This window comes from Terrapene carolina, unplaced genomic scaffold, assembly GCF_002925995.2.
Source record: "Terrapene carolina triunguis isolate 2854851 unplaced genomic scaffold, T_m_triunguis-2.0 Scaffold231, whole genome shotgun sequence".
Taxonomy (NCBI): Eukaryota; Metazoa; Chordata; order Testudines; family Emydidae; genus Terrapene; species Terrapene triunguis.
Genome location: NW_020664582.1, coordinates 3,560,964 through 3,575,698, shown reverse-complemented (window position 1 = coordinate 3,575,698; position 14,735 = coordinate 3,560,964). Strand labels below are relative to the sequence as shown.

At 43.8% G+C, this 14,735-nt stretch overlaps 1 protein-coding gene across 3 annotated transcripts in view; it reads left to right on the top strand.

Annotated features, from left to right (window-relative positions):
- Positions 1-14,735, top strand: part of ATP2A3 (ATPase sarcoplasmic/endoplasmic reticulum Ca2+ transporting 3) — a 133,769-nt gene that overhangs the window by 69,459 nt on the left and 49,575 nt on the right. For all 3 annotated transcript variants that reach the window (XM_026656435.2, XM_026656434.2, XM_026656433.2), the window contains exons 7-8: positions 2,356-2,441; positions 4,599-5,063. In XM_026656435.2, coding sequence (XP_026512220.1) covers positions 2,356-2,441; positions 4,599-5,063 — 551 coding nt within the window. The remainder of the gene's footprint in view (positions 1-2,355; positions 2,442-4,598; positions 5,064-14,735) is intronic.

The window sequence follows — 14,735 nt, the reverse complement described above, 5'->3', positions numbered from 1 at the left end:
CTATTATCAGCCCTTTTTACAGATCGAACAATTTAAGACCAGGGATTAAGGGTGGGGTTTTCAAATGCGTTCAGCATTGGCCTGACTGCTCCACTGAAGTGAGTGAGCATATTCAGTGGGAGCAGAGTTGGGGTGAGATTTTCAAAATTGCTTGGTTTAGGACTACGTGACTTGCCCAGAAAGGGAATCAGTGGCAGAGTTGGGATTAGAATTCAGGAGATTCTGGCTCCATGTCTCATGTTCAGACCACTGGACCACAGCTAAGTCTTGGCAGGAAGTGCCCAAAATCTTGAATGTGTGTGAGATTTTGTTAAGAATCAAGCCTCCAATTAATGATGGCTACACATTTTACTGCAGAACAGGGTATGTGGCTGTCTTACACAGGTACTGAACTGTGGCTTGAAAGCAAATGTTGCTTGATTCATGTCTATCTTGTTGTGTAGCAATTAAAGAGTTAATCATTTCAGATGTGTGATATTTGCTAGAATTGGATGTTGTCATTGAGGGGAGGGGAATTTTTTTTTAAATATGAATTAAAGAAGTGTTTGAAATATTACATATTAGCTTTAAACATTATATCACTGCTATCACGGGGAAATGGTAAGTATCCTTTCTTTTCTATTTAGATCAAGGGTTCTCAAACTGGGGGTCGGGAGCCCTCAGGGGGTGGCGAGTTTATTACATGGGGAGGTCACGGGCTGTCACCCTCCACTACAAACCCCGCTTTGCCTCCAGCATTTATAATGGTGTTAAATATATTTTTAAAATGTTTTTAGTGTATAAGGGGGGTCGCACTCAGAGGCTTGCTGTGTGAAAGGGGTCACCAGTACAAAAGTCTGAGAACCCCTGATTTAGATGAACCATTAGTCTAAACTCCAAATCTCCTTTTGACATGATTTTAAAAATTCATGAGCTTGGGATACGGCAAAAGGGAAGGGAAAACAATTGCAGAAATTAAATCTACAGGGACACCAGCACAGTCTCCCCGAGACGTGGTTTTGTGCTAATTGAACTTTCTCCTGCAAGGTGACAGGAGATGCAGCGAAGGAACAAAATTATTTTTGTGCTCAGAGCGCAAAATAAAGACCTTCAGGAGAAGCCCTCTTGATACTTTCATTACGTTCCACAAGGTAGTCCATCTCCTCTTGAGGCCGTTGATTAGCTTTTGTGGCTTTGAGTTGTCCTTGAATAAGTGGAACTGCTGCCTCTGATTTTAATTCTTGTGCCCTGAGGAGAGGGGCTTTTCTTCAAATCTTGGAACTGGCTGTTGTAAGCTTCCCGGAGCAGGGAACCATCTTTTGTCTAAGTTTGTACAGTGCCTAGCACAATGGGGTCCTGGGTCGTGACTAGGGTTTCTAAGCACTACTGCAATGCAAATAATTACTAATCGTAATGTAGCCAGTCTCCATGCCAATGCAGGACTGTTCCTTACAAGATGCAGAAGAAGGTTTTTGGACTAAAGAGGGTTTAATTTTAGAAGCCTTTGTTTGTTTTTTCAGGATATCGTCAACATACAAAGCAGTTAGTATAATCTTCGCTGTCCCCCTTATGAGTAACGTTTTCCTGCTGTCGCGAAGCTCCCCGCCATTTAGGATTCGTTTTGGAGCCCTTTAGACCCATCCCAACGAAGCCCGTGCACAAAATACGAATCCCGGTTCCGTTTGACTCTCTCCTCACACAATTCATGCCAAGAAGCAACTTGGCTGAGATTCCCCAGCACTACGCTTGGGCTCTGGTGACCGTTTCTCTGTAGAAGTCTTCACTGGGTAGTTGGTGGCAGTTAAAACCTGTCTGGAACCCAGAAAAACTTTTCTCTGTGTCTGTACCTTGACTAGCCCAGTGGGGCCGGGGCCTCCAGATCCAACTACAATACAAACCACAGTAATTCAGACAGCAGTGTTATCGTCTCTGGAGTATGAGGAGGGCAGCAATTGGTGGGTGAGACCAGGGACTTGAATTTGCCAACTTGTATCAGGCCGTCCAGATGCCTAAATATGGAGTTAGGTGCCAAACTGTACATTTTCCGGCTCAAAATGTTGGCCTAACCCTGTTAGGGTATGCTGTTAGCTAAGCGGCTTTTTGGCTCTGGTAATTTTCACTTGAGTTTAAACTAGTTATTTTCCTATAACTCTTCTCTCCATAGTGAACAGATGAATGGGCCAGCTGTAACATCTCATTGATGAATGTCCAAACAAAATGACCTAGTGCCAAAGATCTATTTTCAAGGCTATGTATTGTCACCAACAGAAGCTTCCAATCCACCCTAATAGAGGCCTTTGCTGGAACTGGATCTGTGTTGAGAATCTCAGTAGGAAACCCTGTAAATGTTTTTTCTCCCTCCTTTTGTCTCTACAGGTGAATCTGTGTCTGTGATTAAACACACTGACCCGATCCCTGACCCCAGGGCTGTCAATCAGGACAAGAAGAACATGCTTTTCTCTGTAAGTTTTTTCATATCCGTCGCCACCTCTCTTGGCTCTTGTAGAAACAGCCACAGGGTAAAAACCTCATAGGCAGGTATCAAAGTGTATAAGTTTTTGAGCAGTACATTGTAATAAAGGATAATTACTGTTCACTGAAGGACACAATTTAAGGTGCTATTGTTAAAGTCAATGGGAACAGAGTTAGGCCAATGCTGAATGCTTTTAAAATATCCCACCCTTAACAGTCTACATATTGTCAAAAGTTGGCCAGTCATCTACTCACTGGACAGGGACATCTGAGTCTTGGTTGTGCTGCAATGTAAAGTCCTTACAAAGGAATAACTGGATGACATAACAGCATTACAACCCATGCGACTAGTGAAAGGATATTCCACAAAAGCTTATTCACTGGGGCAGTTCTCACTTTTGTTTGTGGCAGAGATTTTCAAAGAGAGCAGCCTAAGGGAGTTTGGTGCCCACTGAGTTTTGGCATCTAACTCCCTTATACTTAGGGCCCTACCAAATTCACAGCCATGAAAAACGCGTCACGGACTGTGAAGTCTGATCTCTCTCCATGAAATCTGGTCTTTTGTGTGCTTTTACCCTATGCTATACAGATTTCACGGGGGAGACCAGTATTTCTCAAACTGGGGGTCCTGACCCAAAAGGGGGTTGCAAGGTTATTTAGGGAGTATTGCCACCCTTACTTCTGCGCTGCTTTCAGAGCTGGGCGGCCGGAGAGCGGCAGCTGTTGGCTGGGCGCCTAGCTAGAGGTGGGTGGCCGGAGAGTGGCAGCTGCTGACCAAGGTTCAAGCTCTGAAGACAGCAGAACGGAAGTAAGGGTGGTAATACCATACTATGTCATCCTTACTTCTGCACTGCTGCTGACAGCGACTCTGCCTTCAGAGCTGGGCTCCTGGCCAGCAGCTACCATTCTCCAGCCACCCTGCTCTGAAGGCATCGCCAGCAGCAGCGCAGAAGTAAGGGTAGCAGTACTGTATCTCCCCTCCCCCCCCCTACAATAACCTGGTGACCCCCCGACAACTCCCTTTTGAGTTAGGACCCGTACAATTACAACACTGTGAAATTTCAGATTTAAATAGATGACATCATGAAATTTATGATTTTTAAAATTCTATGACCGTGAAATTGACCTAACTGGACCGTGAATTTGGTAGGGCCCTACTTATACTCCTTTAAAATCTCAGCCTTTGTGTTTATGGTTTTCTTCTGAAATCATGGACTAGAGGTGTAGCAGGCATTCATGATTAAACATGCAGAACTTGAAACTTGTGAGGTGCAAAGAACTCTCAAACAGCAAAACTAGAGATGGACTCAGGTTGCAAAATTTGTATCTGGAATTTGAATGCTCCAAAATTCAAAGGCATTTGCAACATGGAGTTTTGCTTCATCTTATAAAGATTAGGGGTTATTTAAAACAATTTAACATTTTGCCAGTTTTGGAGGAGTTTATATATGAGGTTTTGTTACCGACTTTTGAACCTGAAGCAGGAAGCAAGTAGCTCATTGTGTAGGGAGAGAATGTAGCCTGCCAATTAGAGTACAGGATTAGGCGTCAGGACTCCTGGGTTCTTTCCTGAAACCTGTCACTGACTCAAGGTCCAATTTCTCTTACCCTTTCTGAACAAAACTGGTCAAAGTAATTTGTGGAGCAAGACTGTTATACCTTAAAATCCATTAGAGAGGGGTGTGGGGAGGGAAAGGGGGCAGTCCTTTCATTTAGCAGTTTCTACTGGACCAAGCATCTTCAACTTTTCTATGCTCCTTAGGAATAAAGGGTATGCATTGCATCTGGAGATGCTTCTAACTCAAAAAAAGCCCCAAACCACACAAATCTTGAAGACCACAGAAGACTCAGTAGCTACTCATAGGTCTGGAGAAACCCCTGTTTAGGTTTGGTGGGATATCACCAAAAGTAGAAAGGCCTGTCAAGGGGTCACAGGAAACAGGAATTATTGGGTTCAGGCTGGAGAGAAATTGAACAGTAACTCAGTGACAGGTCTCAGGAAAGAACCCAGGAGTCCTGACTCCAAATCCTGTACTCTAATTGGCAAGCCATCTGCTCTCCCTACGCAGTGAGCTACCCATTTGCTGCTTTAAGCTCAAAGATCTAATATTTGTATATTCTGTACATACAAATGACTTCTTTTCCAGGGTACCAATATTGCGGCTGGTAAGGCTGTTGGCGTCGTCATTGCTACCGGGGTATACACAGAAATTGGGAAGATCAGGAATCAGATGGTTGCAACTGAGCCAGAGAAGACCCCATTGCAACAAAAGCTGGATGAGTTCAGCCAGCAACTCTCCAAGGTCATTTCTGTGGTCTGCATAGCTGTCTGGGTCATCAATATCAGCCACTTCAGTGACCCGGTCCACGGTGGCTCTTGGTTTCGTGGGGCTATCTACTATTTCAAGATTGCGGTGGCCTTGGCAGTAGCTGCCATCCCTGAGGGTCTCCCTGCTGTCATCACCACTTGTCTGGCGTTGGGCACGCGCCGTATGGCCAAGAAGAATGCTATTGTGAGGAGCCTTCCTTCAGTGGAAACGCTGGGCTGCACCTCTGTCATCTGCTCTGACAAGACCGGCACCCTCACCACCAACCAGATGTCTGTCTGCAGGGTGAGTTCTTGAGCTATGCAAATGTGTAAACACCATGTTGCTTTCCCATAAGGTGTGCAGGGTCTTGAGGCTAATGCACGGGGTTGGGAGATCTGAGTTTTATCCCAAGGCTGCAGAGCTAGGAATAAGTCACTTTCCTGCTGTGCCTCAGTTTACCCATCAGTGTAGTAGGGATAACAACATTTACCTTCCCCACAGACATATTGCAAGGCTAAAACATTGTCTCTTCTGGCAGAAACTTTGCTAATTTGAAGGAGAGCATGAAAAAGCTTTGCATTATTGCAAACCTGTATAAACATGACCTTCCTTTCCTCCCTATTGGTGGTGAAAATCAGTTTATTATTATTTTTGCATGGCTCTAGGCTGCAGTTATATAGCTCGCTCTTGCTCCTTGCGAACAAATGAGACACCTGTTTAAAGGTGTGGCTTTTCAGAGGTTATTTTAAGGACTCTTCTATCTTGGTGCTTTCCTCTGTGGTGGGGATCTGCTTGAAATGAGAGCTCCTGGAAGCGTATGTATTTAGTCTGTTCTCTCCCATGCTTGTTTAACCAAGCTGGTAAGAGATGAGAAACTTAAAAGCTGAACTTCTATCAGAAGTCAAAACTGGGATCAGTTTAACTCCCTGGTTTTAATACATAAGAAGGGATCACCCTGAGAAATCCAGGGGTCAAGATAAGATTAATGCAACCTGGTTAATCCATGCTTTTTTTTTTTTTAAATCCATGTTTTGTTGTTGGAAAGTTTTGGTCAGCAATCCCATACAGCTGAGTTTGGAATCTAAATATACTATAAACACATATTATTGGGTAAATGCCAGGGGCACCACGGCTGAGGAATGCATCAATTTTATCTGCTATAAAAGAGTGTTATTTTCTGGGGAGCATCTTCCATTCCCCTGCCCTGTGGGGCTTGGCTATATTTGGATTGACAAGAATAGAATAGGACGGGAAAGATGGGATAATCCAAGCACTCCTCAGTTTCCCTATTAATCCTCATGACTAAGAAAAGATTTTTCTTGGTACTGGCACTCAGATTTTATAGGAAAACCTTGGAAAACAACATTTCACCAGAGGGGAAAAATAAACTTGCCCAGCATCTCTCCCCCGAACCTCCCAGCGTTTATACTTTGTTAGAACAGTCCAAAGTAGACAACATGTGTAGCATGGCCATGTACGCTGGGAGCACTGACTGGTTAACTAGACATTATTAATACTGGGAAAGTCTGAGATTTCTGCTCTATATATTATTTAAAATGAGACCGCACTGGAGCCATTTTAAAAAAAACGTGTCATTTCCATGTCTTGCTTAGAAAGGATGGACGGACGGACACACACAATATCTTCCTATTATCCCTTCTGCAAAGCAGATATGTTGGAAGACCAGTGATTCTTCCCATTCCCTTCTACAGGCAGCCAGCTAAAGTAACATTTGTGTGACATTCTGCCTCAGGAGTACGTCTGGCAGGCTGTTCCTGTTCTGTAGCGGTTCTTCTAGTTTCCTTAGTGATATGGCAGAGTAAGTGGCCCATGTTCATCTGCATAATGAATGCGTGGGAGTCTAAAGGCATTAAATGCCAAGTTGATGGTTCTGCGGACAGATATGGAAGCATCTCTTGCTGATCAACCTGCTAACATATAGAGCAGGCGAGACTTTTATCTTTCCAAGAACCTGTTCACACAAGGACAGCATTAAGGTTGCTTTCTCAGCTGGCTTCTTTACCAGGCAGACCACTGATTTCTTTAAGTCTTTCCCTTTTTATTTTCGGACTCCCAAGATGAGCTGTGCAAATTGCAGTTCATTAAGGCTGCAGGGTTGCAAGCAGACTCCTTCATCTGGTTTTCGTCCATGTGCACGCAAACATCCTGTGTTTGGACAAACCACAAATTCAAAGCCACTCTCCACCAAAGCCACTCAGGTGTGTTTCTGGCTCTGGGTAAGAAGGCGCCTGATTCATTACATTCAAGTGTGTTCAGATCCGGGATATCGATGCAAGCCCATCTCTGAATCAGCGCCATGGGGACTTCTCTTGGCTTCCACCTAAAATCATAATTTGGTTCAGATGATGATTGATATAGTGCAGGGGTGGCCAAGCTTACTGACCCTCCGAGCCACATAAGATAATCTTCAGAAGTTCAAGAGCTGCAAAACATGCATACCCTGCCGCGCAGGGTGGTGCCTACCCAGGCGCGGGGCTTCTGCCCAGAAGCCCCTAGCTCCACCACCCCACCGCAGGGCAGAAGCCTGAGCTCCCCCCACCTCCAGTCTGGTAGCTGCACGTTAACTATAAAAGAGCCCATGTGGCTCATGAGCCGTGGTTTGGCCACCCCTGGTATAGTGGTAGCACCTAAAAACTTCATCCAGGTTTGGTCCCCAGTGTGCTAGGTACTGTACAAACATATATAGTAAATGTCAGTCATCTGTTCCTACTGAAGTCAATGCAAGAGTCCCATTGATTTTAATTTTACAGGATCAAACCATAAAAAGCAAGACAGAACAGGGGTGTGAAACAAACAAGCCAAAGTGTGTGTGCGTGTGCACGGGGGGGGACAACGATGACACAGAGCAGCAATAACAACAATATTTAATATCTGCAATAATCACAGCTCTCTCAAAAAGAACAGGAGTACTTGTGGCACCTTAGAGACTAACAAGACTAAGGTGCCACAAGTACTCCTGTTCTTCTTGCGGATACAGACTAACACGGCTGCTACTCTGAAAGCTCTCTCAAAACTCAGCCCAAACTCTCAGCAAACCTAGCTTGAGTTTATAACGTAAAATCAGTTGCCATATTAATTCACTCCTTTTTCAGTATCCATTTAATCAGTCAGCAGAAGTGGGGATCTCTTGGATAACATTATTCCAGGCCCAGTCAGCTTGAGGAGAGACAGAAATTTTGTGTTAATGTTTAACCTTCGGGAGTTCCCTGGTTAAATAAGGTGACTGCTTAATGGAAGGAATATGGATATTGTTCACAGATTTGCAGACTGTTAAAAAGGCAAATATTTACGCTGGGTGGTCATGACTGCTATTGAGCACTTACTTATCTTGTAGGTGTTCACTTCATTAAACAGACCGGCTCTGTCTTGAGAGGGAACTGTATAAAGCCTGTCAATATCCTGGACAAAGGTTAGGCATTCATTTGAGGTTAGCTGGGGCATGCAGCCTTTTATTAGGAAGATTTGGGGACCTGGTGTCTTCTGTAATGGTCCAAAGAAAGCTGTTGTCCAAAGGACTCTTTCAGACCTGTTTCAAGAGGTTTTACACATGAGAGAGCTCCTTTGCTAACAGAGACCTATGGCAAGAAACTGCATCCCTGTTTGCAACTCCTTCCAAGTCTGAAGGCTCTCTGCTTTTTCCCATCTCCCCCAGTTTTGCTTAACTCCTTCACTTGGGGCTGGATGGGGAAAAACTTTTGATTTGTTGTTTGGATCCCCCCCTCCCCCCGCCCCTTTTACAGCTTTCAAATTCAAAAAGTCTGAAATCCAACCAGCACTCTCTGGGCAAAAATGGAGAAAAGATTTGTCTTAACATTTTTGTTTAAAAATTCAGATTTTGGCAAAACCTTAAAACAAACGAACAAACCAATGATAATATTCAACGCTTCTGTCATGTAACTCCCTGACTTTTCTTCCCCGTCGTGTTACTGCACAAATGATTTATTTGCCCACCTTCTGAACACCTTCCTGGTAGAAACCTTTCCTGGATTCTCCATGAAATACAGCTGACCAAACTTTGCAAATTTTCTCCGGTTGAATCCCACCATTCATGATACTACATGTCTACCTGAGGCCAAGTCTTGAAATTCTTATTCCTTTTTTACTCAGCCGTTACTTGGGGGAAACAAAACTTCTTACTAATGCCAGTGCATAATTAAGGACTTCAGTATTTGGACCTTGATCCATCAAAGCACTTAAGCATGTGCCTAACTAAAAGTGTGTGAAATGGCTTGAAGCATGTGCATAATTTAAATCACATGTTTAATGGTATGCACTTTAATGAGAGCCAAATGCTCAGTAGAGCTTTGCAACCAGCATGACACTGGTCCTCCTTCATGACATGAATTATATGCCTTATACCAGCTTCCGATCTTTATTACTCTCTTATTCTTTCACCACCAAGTTTTCTCTGCCATTGTTTGGTATGATAATTCCAGAACCAGGTGGTCATGGTAGCCTGGGAACTGGCTTTCTTGGCAAGTTCACAGATCCGTTGCCTACTTTCAGTTTCATTCTTGAGAGTCTAGATCAGGGGTCGGCAACCTTTCAGAAGTGGTGTGCCGAGTCTTCATTTATTCACTCTAATTTAAGGTTTCGTTTGCCAGTCATACATTTTAATGTTTTTAGAAGGTCTCTTTCTATAAGTCTATAATATATAACTAAATTATTGTTGTATGTAAAGTAAATAAGATTTTTAAAATGTTTAAGAAGCTTCATTTAAAATTAAATTAAAATGCAGAGGCCCCTGGACCGGTGGCCAGGACCCGGGCAGTGTGAGTGCCACTGAAAATCAGCTTGCGTGCCGCCTTTGGCACGCATGCCATAGGTTGCCTACCCCGGTCTAGATAATTGCTGAGAGTGTCTCTTTTCTCAGCTTGATACGTGCTGCTGTGGGTGTTTCTTTAAATGTTTACATAATCCCATAGGTTGTGCTCAGCATATGGAGCTGCCTCACCTCTAAGTTTTGCCTTCATATGTTCTTTTGCTGTAGAGGAGTGGTTCTCAACCAGGGGCCCGGGGCCCCCTTGGGGGGCTGCGAGCAGGTTTCAGGGGATCCGCCAAGCAGGGCCAGTGTTAGACTTGCTGGGGCCCAGGGCAGAAAGCCGAAGCCCCACTGCATGGGGCTGAAGTCTGGGGCCCTGAGCCCCATCGCCCAAAGCTGAAGCCAAACGTAGCTTTGTGGGGGCCCCTGTGGCATGGAGCCCCAGGCAATTGCCCTGCTTGCTACCCCCTAATGCCGGCTCTGGCTTTTATATGCAGAAAACCAGTTGTGGTGGCACAGGTGGGCTGTGGAGTTTTTATAGCATGTTGGGGGGAAGGGGAGCTCAGAAAGAAAAAGGTTGAGAACCCCTGCTGTAGAGAGTTAGGGTACAACACCATGTTAGATTCAGAGGTTTTAAGGTCATAAGGGACAAATATAATCCATGTGACCTGCATAATAAAGGCCACAGAAGTTCCCTAAGTGATTTGAGCATCTTCAACAGAAGTTATGTAATCTCCAAATAGACCCGTTCAATCTCACTGTTCCTTGTTCTGAAGCAATGTAATTGGAGCTAGATAATTCATATTAATCCCCGCTCTCCACCCAGAGACTGAGCTAAAAGCTTTCTTGTGATCAGCAAAACACAGATAGTAGTTAATTAACTTCCCTCTGTTTTTTTCTGTTCAGATCCAGTCCTTGAGATTATTGTCATTTATTTCTGTCCCATAACTTCCTCTAGATAATCTTACTTTTCCCTTAATGATAATTAATGAATGACATGCAGCAACCCCAGCTGGCTTTGCTGGCCTGAATTTCTAGCTTTCAGTTCAAGTCTTGGTAGTTGATTTTTACCAACCTCTTATAATCCCTAATTCACCTTTGACAATCAGTCTCTTTAGGAACTGTAGCATAACCTTAGAGCCCTCATTCAGCACAGCACTTCAGGATGTGTGTAAGTCCCTCTCTAATCAGCAAAGCACTTAGTAGGTGCTGAAATACCATTGACTTCACTTCACTGACGCCTATTTGTAGTACAGTAGCACTTAGAGGCTGTATTCAAGAGCAGAGTCCCATTGTGATAGGCACTGTGCAAATGCATATAAAAAAGCAGACCCTGCCTCCTCCCCCCCCCCCCAAAAGTTTACAATCTAAATAGACAAGTCAGACAATGGGTGGGAGGGTTAATAGACACAGAGGGGGGGAGTGACTTTTCCAGAGTCACACATTGGGTCACTGGTAGAGCTGAGAATAGCACCCAAGGTCTTGTGACTCCGAGTCCAGTGTCCAATCCCCCTAGGCCTGCATGAGGGAAGCCTGCACTCTTCTATGCACAGAGGACTCAGCCTTCCAATCAGTCAGCCCTGGAACTTTTTATAAGCATGACGCTCGCTAAATGAAAGGAACGAGACAAAAAAATTCTGCCAGGATGAATAGGGTCCTTATATGGAATACAGCTAAACCTCCCCTCTTCCTCCCCCATGAGCTGATCAACAGAATGGCTGGCATTCCCGACTTTCCCTGTTGTATAATAAATCAATTGGTGGGGGGTATGCACAGTAAGTGCTTATCGATGCTCCCTAGCCCACTATGGTCAAAGCAGTCTGAATACTAGCTCTAGTCCAAGTTTGCATTGAAACCAGACCTTGGAGGGAATAATTTTAGAAGATTCCCACTGTCTGTCTGGGTTATTGTCTCTTGTATGGCTGCTTTGACAGGGGAGATGATCTGGGAGGAAGCCATTATGTAATTATGTTAACTGCAAGCATTATTTAGCATAGGGGGAGGGGGAGAGAAATGTTTTACCTCTGTCCTCGCAGATCGCTTCCTTTTTATAGAAGAAGATTGCAGGATCTGTGTAATAAGTTAATAACTCTGAATTAAGCTCATCATGGAGCCTTTGAACAACAGTTATTGAAATTGACATTCAGCTCAAATTATAGTCTCTTAAAACTTGGCATATGGCACCCTTTTATGCTCCATTACTTAATACACCAGCAGGCCCAGACGCAGAGGATGACATTTGGAAGTTATGATCTGATGGGCGCATTTGGAAAGATAAGTACATGCCTCGTAACCCGTTGAAACAACATTGGATGAGCTGAACTTCCTGAGGGGACAAAGAATGTGTTCTTATTTTAAAACCGACTGCCTGGCTCGTCCCTTCTAAATAAGGGCAATTGGCACTGGGCTAGGCAAGCAGAATGCTGTTACAGGACCTGATCCTGTTGAGATGCTGAGTGTCCTCCCAGCTTTTAATATCGGTGGGCGCCGAGAGAGCTCAACAGCTTGTTGTAGGTTCTCAGCGCTTGGCAGGACCAGTCCCATAACTCTGCCATTGCTGTGCTGATGGCCAGTTGTCAGCTTTCCTAGTGAGGGGGAGACATTGTGGAGAGCTCCATGTGGACTTTTACCTAGATTGTGCACTGTGAATGCAGGAAGGGGAGAAGGGTGACTCTTAAACAGCTGAGAAAGAGATAGGCGCAGTGGATGTGAATCACCCATTGGATAGAGGAGACGGGTGAATTTGTGTTTCTGTGGCAATCTGTTCTGCAAGCTGACTTCAGATCACTCCCAGGTTGTCTCTCCTTTAAATATCCTGGTTTTGGGGTCTTTTGAATTAGTTGTTTCAGCAGTTCTGATGGATTCTGGCTAACATGCAAACACTTACATGAGTATCCTGGAAAATACTGTAGGCAGAAGAGCTTCCCTAGAGTCATGTGGTTTTTGCTTGAATGCCCCTTTGTTAAGGCCAATCTACAGGACACTGCAGTTTGATTCAGCAGCTTCTATCTAAAACACAAAGCTGCTTTTCGTTAGATTCTCTTGCTCAGGGGTTCCGCCTCCTCCCCTTTTGGATCTATAGGACCTATGACCATTTTTCCAGGTTGCCAGTTTGAATCCAGCCCAAGTTGGTAGTGATAAAGGGACTGGACAGACACTTGGAGATCTTGATCAGCTTCCCAATAAATGTGAAAATGAAAGTATAAATAGATGACTAGTAGCTGATAGGAGTGTTTTAAATCCTAGCAGTTTATTACATTATGGTACTTTGCACTTTTTTACTGCATGTATCCATCTGAAGATCTAAAAGCAGTGTAAAAGTTCTTATCTGTATTTTGCAGATGGGCAAACTGGGGTAGAGAAAGTTACCTCAATAAATAAATCTCAGTAACAGAACTGGGATGCAAACCCAGGTCTCCTGCCTCTTAGTCCTATGACCCTAAGTTCATCCTTACTCCTATGGCATCACAGACACTTGTCCACAGTTTGGGATCCCAGGAAGGTGTGAATAGTTTTTGTATTAATCCCAATTGTTTTTTCTTTCTTCTTGCAAAGTAAACATTTATCATTAGGAACCTTGTCACCGTTATTGATGAGCCCCTGACATCCCATACCACTGTCCCATTTCGGCAGCATTTTTATGGATTTCTTTTCATGTAGGGTAGAAAATATTCATGTTTAAATTAAAAAAACCCAAAACTAACTTTCCTCATCTTGCCTCTCTCCTCTCAAATGAGCCTGCAGCAAAAGTGCCCAGCATTACTTAGAGGTAAGTATTTTTATGATCCAGTTGCTTTCCTAAAAGTTTCTAGATTAGTGCTGTTACCCCGAGGGAAGAAATGAGATTTGAGCTGCAGAAGGACCAGTATGCTTACATGTGTGGGTGGCAAGTTCCTAGGTTGTTGGGTTTTTTTTTTTTAGATCTCTAATACTACATTTTTGACACAAATATGGCTTTAAAAGGGTTAAACGCAGAGGTGCGCTTTGGAGCGAGAACTTGATCTGGGGCCAACTGAGTTTCCTCCTTTGTGTGACACAGGAGTTAGTATGCACCCTCCAGCCTTATAAGGTAAACAGTGCAGTGGTTTATATAGAAGATTTGTTTGGCTGGCTCAGCTCCAGCAGCTTTTCACAGAAAGTGCCATTTAAACTGCTGGTGCAGAGAAGTTTGGGTTTTATACTTTTTTTTTTTAATGAAATGTTACCTATCCTGTTTATGGATTAACCTACAGCTATTTCCTCTTCACTATTTACAGTTACTGCAAACATACCCCTCTATTCCTTCAGGAAATACGCCATAATGTAATAGCGAAAACCTGCTAATACCTTTCAGATCCCACAATCAAAATCCCCCCCCCTTCCACCAATCCATCTTGACTTAATGCCATTGTATTAGTCACTGAGCCCATTCCAGGGTAGGAAATTTAATGTAGCGCTTGGTTGCCATGGGTTACAGAACACCATTTTTAAATAGGTTTAGATTAGAAAAATAAAGAGGTTGTGACCAATTAAAAAAAATTGACCGACTTAGTGTTGTGAAAGTGTTAATTGTTCCACAACCTAGTGTGTTTGAGAAAGAAGACCCCATACCAAGCAGGGAGCGAGAACTGGGTAGGAGGTTGGGGGTAGTTGCATGCTCCAGTTTGCAGACCAATAGCAAGTGCATCTGATGTGAACGTATACAGCCCCTAATATGGGTTCAGTACATGGCACTTAGCTTTCAGAAGAGACCAGTAATTTTTGGTGCCTGTTTTGGGGGAGGGTACTCAACTTGAAGCACCTTAAAAAGGGGCCTGAGTTTCAGGAGAAGCTGAGCATCTACCCTCCAACAAACAGAGTTTAAGATGGGCACCAAAAGCTTGAGGCATCCAGAATCAATCGAAAATTTCAGACATACATGCATACGTCTTGCCCTAAGTTCCTATAGCTACTCTGTTTATCTGCTTAGGCATTTATATAGCTCTCCTCACTGTCGTGTTTGAGCACTTACCACCTTAGATATAACTGACCAGGCAGTGTTCTTGTGCTATTCTATATACGTCTCTGTTTGAGTTTTGCCAGTCGTAGGACACACAAGTCAATCAGCCCTCTTAGCAAAGTCCTTATTGCACTGTTTCTTGAATACCATGCTAGGAGAGGCGGGCTACCTTCTGACTCGAGGAAGGACTAAAAAAAAATTCTGCAGAGGAGCA